Source organism: Meleagris gallopavo, chromosome 1 (genome assembly GCF_000146605.3).
Source record: "Meleagris gallopavo isolate NT-WF06-2002-E0010 breed Aviagen turkey brand Nicholas breeding stock chromosome 1, Turkey_5.1, whole genome shotgun sequence".
Taxonomy (NCBI): Eukaryota; Metazoa; Chordata; class Aves; order Galliformes; family Phasianidae; genus Meleagris; species Meleagris gallopavo.
Window position 1 is genome coordinate 51,233,892 of NC_015011.2, and position 5,365 is coordinate 51,239,256.

Here is a 5,365-nt window from a genome sequence, read left to right on the forward strand (position 1 = left end):
TTTAATCTTAAAGGCTCCATGAAGCACTTAGTACCATGCCTGGGATATGCCATCTGCAGTGCTGCAACTAAAAAACAAATACACTCATTCCACAGATAATTTCTTTAAATCAGGTCCAAATTTTAGTCTCACTGAAAGACAGAAGCATTTGGGAATTATCCTGACACAATATAAATGATCCAGCAACAGTAGCAGTGATTAGCACAAGCCAAAAAATAAAAAAGTAGTTTGAATTATTTTTAAAAAATACAACTGAATAGAAAGTTCTCACATGCCTACTTCTTATTTGTGTGACAGCATTTACATGAACATTTTAAACTTAGTTCTTAGGTTTCTTCTAAAATTGAACTAAAATATGCATATTATGTCATTTTTGCTATTAACTGGTTCAGATTTTACAGTAGCAACTTAACATTCTGCTCTGGTGATTCGTCAGCAGTACAGAAAACCTTTGTGCCATAAGAAGTACATCAATGCAAGGAAGTGCACTTACTATGATCTTTGTATAGTACATACAGAGTTCAACATCCATGTTAACTATGCATACCAAGCTAAAGTTACTGAAAATATTTTCTATCTTTTTGTTGAAATGGAACGTGTGATCAGCCTGCAAGTGGCTACATTAAAAGAATAAAATCACTTGGTGCAGACAGACTCTTATCACTGTTCTACATGGCATGACTATTACTTTGTATTTCACGTGTCTTTCCTTTTTAAATCTATGTGAAAATCTCTTGTAAAATGACCGAGTTAAGACTTTGGCTTTCCAATTTTCTTCAGTTTGAAGTTTTCCATACAGATCAAGACCTTACCCAACAAACAGACCGTACTTAATGCTGCTTGCTCTCCCTACACTGTACCTCCACCTAAAGCTTAATCTGATCTCTGGACTGCCATTAAAAAGAGCAGCCCCACTTCTTGATTCCTATTCTTCCTCTTTCCTAAAATATTCTGTGACTGAATCAGCTGATTTCAATAAATTGTACCCCTCTTCCATTTTTAAGAAATACTGCAAGGAAAAAAAAAAGAATCCTTGTAATTTCTTATACAAACACTACTGAAACAGGTCTTAAAAAGAAAACTTTAGAATTAAGTACTGCTTGAAACAAGTTGTGTATGTAACTGCAGGTTTCAATTCATTATTTTTCAAGTTTAATATCTGAGCAAATACAATACAGAAAATATTAATGATGTACCAAATATAAAACAGTACTTTAAGAAACAACCTGTGATACACAGGAGCATGACAGATACTTCTGAAACACGAAACAATCTGTAAAGTAAATACAGCAGCCCAGATCATTGTATTTCATCAATCTGAGGTAAGTACAAATGAGACATATTTTCACTGATCATGGTTTCGTGATTGTTTCAAGCTAGCCTGAGGAGAGGCCAACTGAAAATAAACTTTTTGATTCTTCTGGTAGTGACAATTAACAAAATGAGCAGAAATGTGATAAAGCAGGAGATGAGAAGCATGGCTTAGTGCAACTGTAACACCGCAGAGCTGGGCTTGACCCGAGTACCACAGGTATTCACCCAAACACTGCAGACAGGAGCTAGCTCAGGGAACAGCAGCAACCTACCCGTAACTCAGTGCAAGCCAAGAAGCATAAGTAATTCTTTGTTGAACTCTTTCAAGTCATGGCTTATTAAAATGTTATCCTTACCTATGCTACCTCATCTTGAAACAGCCTCAGCTGTTGCTTTGCTACTCAGCAGTTACTATCATGATAGCAACATACAAACAACTTCCAACGTACTTTAAGGTAACGTTTAATATTGAAGACATTGTACACTAACACTTTACAGGACATAATAAAAAACAGATTTTTCCTTGTCATTTCTTTCCTGCCCTCAAAGCAAAACTTTATTCTAAGCACACTACAAAAATCTTTCTTCAACAAAACAAGAGAACAAGAATTTTCTCAACTAGCTCTGCAGTACACCTTTCTGCTCAAACATTCCAACTTGTAGCTGCTTTCTTAGTCTAACTTCACAAGGAAGCTTGGAATTTTCATGCTGTTTGATGAATAAGACATTACTTAATTCTTCAGAGATGTGGCTTGCTTCAGAGCCATGAGTGGATCCTGAATTCTCCACCATGTAAACGGTAGCAATTCACAGGATCCTGGGGAATCCCACATGGAGAAACAAGGCCATTTAAAGGCTAAGTCTTCAAAGTAAGAAAACGTGGTTTGCTTCATTTTATTATTATTATTTTTTTAAGTATAATAAAAATTGATTCACTCATTCACTTTGCTGTCCAAAATTTCTATTTTGCCCTTTTCTCCCTTTGGTTTAGGAAACTTAATGTTGTCTATTGTCACTTCATCAGTTATACAGTCATCTTCAGATTCTGGGTCATCTTCTGAAGTTAGATTCTCTTCATCTGTATCAGAATCACTCAGTTCAACTACAGCCACGTTCTGGAAGAAAAGATCTTAGTTAACACGTGATATGTTTCTGTACTGCTTCCATCATCTGATTAAAACATAAAGCAAACAAATCAGCTCTACTACCATATGAAAACCACAGTTAGACTTTTGGGTTCTAACATGACTAAGACAAATATCATAAACAGATTCCCAAATATTTAAATTGTAATTTTTATCACCCAAAGCAAATACAAGGGCATTTTTATATCCTTATAAAAGAGAGAAATGAAATAGATGAACTCAGTCTAAATCAAAATCTAAAGTAATGAGCAGGAGGCATCCAATAAAGAACTTAAACCACTTAGAGTATGAAGAGGTTATGCTATACGTACATATATAAAAGCATACATTTATGAATGTTATTCATATAATCTGGTATTATTCATGCTGCTACAACTACTGCAAAGTAGTCTAAATCACCAGGATATTTTCTGAATCAAAAGTGATCATATAGTTTCTTAAGTAGAGCTATAATTTCTGAGGGCTGTTTTTCTCTCTGAAAACATCTGTCTTAAACTGCTGATCCTCACCTCAAAAACTTCCTGCATGCTGCAAGGCAAAATACACGAATGCATATTTATACAAAATATTTATAACATAAAATATACCAAATACAGAAATACACATATATTACACAAATAAATGTATTCCATGATCTGCAAATAACATGATGCTATTATCTCCTGGCTTGCTTATTATAAAGCCAAGACCTGTCAGATACTGCCACATGAAAAATATTTTGAAAATCCAACTCGTTCCACACCAGCATGTTACTACAAACAATTTTTAGGATCCATTTTGTTTTCTGACAACTTATTGCACGTAGATTGAGTACAATCTACAAGAAGGGGGAATGGTCTTAAACTGAGACAGGGGAGGTTTAGGTTAGATACTAGGAGGAAGTTTTTCACTCAGAGGGTGGTGACACACTGGAACAGGTTGCCCAAGGAGGCACTGGAACAGGTTGCCCAAGGAGGCACTGGAACAGGTTGCCCAAGGAGGCTGTGGATGCCCCATCCCAGGAGGCATTCAAGGCCAGGCTGGATGTGGCTCTGGGCAGCCTGGTCTGGTGGTTGACGAACCCTGCACACAGCAGGGGAGTCGAAACTAGGTGATCGTTGTGGTCCTTTTCAACCCAGGCCATTCTATGATCTAACCAGCATCCAAGCAGTTGCTCTGAGAGCTCACAGACCAGACTATCTGGCTGCCCCATTTCTGCCTTATTTCTCGTGGGTTTGCAGACCAGAAGACACTATCTGGAATACACGTATATCACATCACTTTCATAATGAAATTTTCCTACATGAGCATGTGGTCTTATCATTTCAGCTAAAAGCAGAATGAAAATATTGCTGTGAATGTATATATTAACTGTAAAAGATCATAACACTAACACAATTTTTCAACCCAAAGCTATTATTATATTAAAGCCTTCTGTTATGCCTTACTAAGAACAACATCCAGTTTTGAAATCAAATATCCTACATTTGAAATAGAATTAGCAACTTACTTTCAGGTCAGAGTTTACAATTCAAAAGATAAAATACCTTATTCTGACCTTAATCTACTTCATCCCTAACCATTATATTCTGCAAGTATGAAAACCAAGCAGTAAATTTCAACCCCAAAAGGCTTTACTACTTTTGTTATGAATTTGCAGATCACAGAATAAAATGGTAAAGATTCCACCTTATTTATCAAACTAGCTCAGTGTAAGATCAGAGGATATTTTAATCATACCAAAATGTAGTTTGTAGAACCAAAAATGTATTATTTACCATTTCTATAACTTTTTCTGTGGCACTGTCGAGATTTTCAATATCAAACTGATGAGCTGGTGCTGTTACCATTTTTCTTTTTAGCTCATCATTTGCATGAGCCATCTGTGGTAAAAAGCTCTGTACTCTGTCCAAAACTGAAACAGAAATAATTACCACCTGTATATATATATATATACACACACCCATACACACAGACACATTTATTTATATTTTTATACCTCAGAAATCTGAGTGTCTAAACAGATTCAATTTCAACTGTGATTCCCAACTGTCAACCGCAGTAGCAAATATTTCACACTGAGAATTACATCTGAGAGATGCAAGACGCTCAACAAAAAGCAGCAAGGCTGATTATACAGGAAACAAAAGTCTGAGACTAAAGAGCGTTGGTCTATTTTCATGAAGAGAAAAAAATCTTGATGATAACACAATTTCTAAAGAACATTAGTTTTTCATTACATGTAGAAACACACCAAAGAGAATGCTGGATGTCTATGCCTAGATTTGGCTAAGAACCCAAAGCAAAGAGAAATGGAATGAATTTCCCCCTTTACCAAAACAAGGAAATATTTGATGATTCACAGAAGCAAAAATACGTTAAAATTATTCAAGTGTTAAATGTTCAGTTACGTTAAATAAACTACTTAGCTGTTGCCACAGCTCTAGTAACAGCGTTATACTTACCATTACTCCTTGGCACCCTAACAGTCTGTAAAGTCGTAGCCTTCTTGCTGCCAGGCTTTGAACTAATCAGTAACGTTTCTTCCAACCCTAGAAACAAACAGGTATTTACATGTTTACCTACACCAACCACAAACTCCACATTTTTTACCGCGAGGCTTTCCTCCTGCTGCTTCTTCTCTACCCATCTGTGCCAAACCTAAACAGATGAGGATTCAGTTAACAAGCACTGCGGCCTTCCCGCAGCTCTCGCTCCCGGAGGAGCCCCGCACAACCGATCCCTCGGCCCCTCACCTCCGCGGCGCCCCACGGCCAGCAGCTCTTGAGAGGCGGCCGGCCCCGCCGCTTGCCCGAACCCCGCCATGCGCCCCGCAGACCGGAAGTGGGGCTCTCCCTTCCCCGCCCACCATGGCGCAGCGCTCCCTGCAGGTCGGGAGGACCGCTTCCTCACCGAGGTTCGGCGGG

General features: G+C 37.7%; 1 protein-coding gene across 1 annotated transcript; it reads right to left on the bottom strand.

The window, feature by feature from the left end:
* Positions 1 to 1,759: 1,759 nt before the first annotated feature.
* Positions 1,760 to 5,305, bottom strand: C1H12orf45 (chromosome 1 C12orf45 homolog). The gene is made up of 4 exons (XM_003202388.4): positions 5,195 to 5,305; positions 4,904 to 4,990; positions 4,217 to 4,353; positions 1,760 to 2,429 (listed from the first exon to the last, which is right to left on the bottom strand). Exons 1-4 carry the CDS (start codon positions 5,262 to 5,264, stop codon positions 2,247 to 2,249), a joined length of 477 nt encoding a protein of 158 aa, XP_003202436.1. The 5' UTR covers positions 5,265 to 5,305; the 3' UTR covers positions 1,760 to 2,246.
* Between the last annotated feature and the right edge of the window lie 60 nt (positions 5,306 to 5,365).

Bases quoted from the DNA above. Each gene is read 5' to 3' on its own strand.
- C1H12orf45 (XM_003202388.4), bottom strand. From the start codon at position 5,264: ATGGCGGGGTTCGGGCAAGCGGCGGGGCCGGCCGCCTCTCAAGAGCTG. The intron at 4,991-5,194 runs GTGAGGGGCCGA...GTTTGTTTCTAG, and splicing joins GGCCGTGGGGCGCCGCGGAG to GGTTGGAAGAAACGTTACTG. The intron at 2,430-4,216 runs GTAAATAATACA...CTTTTCTTCCAG, and splicing joins CAGAAAAAGTTATAGAAATG to AACGTGGCTGTAGTTGAACT.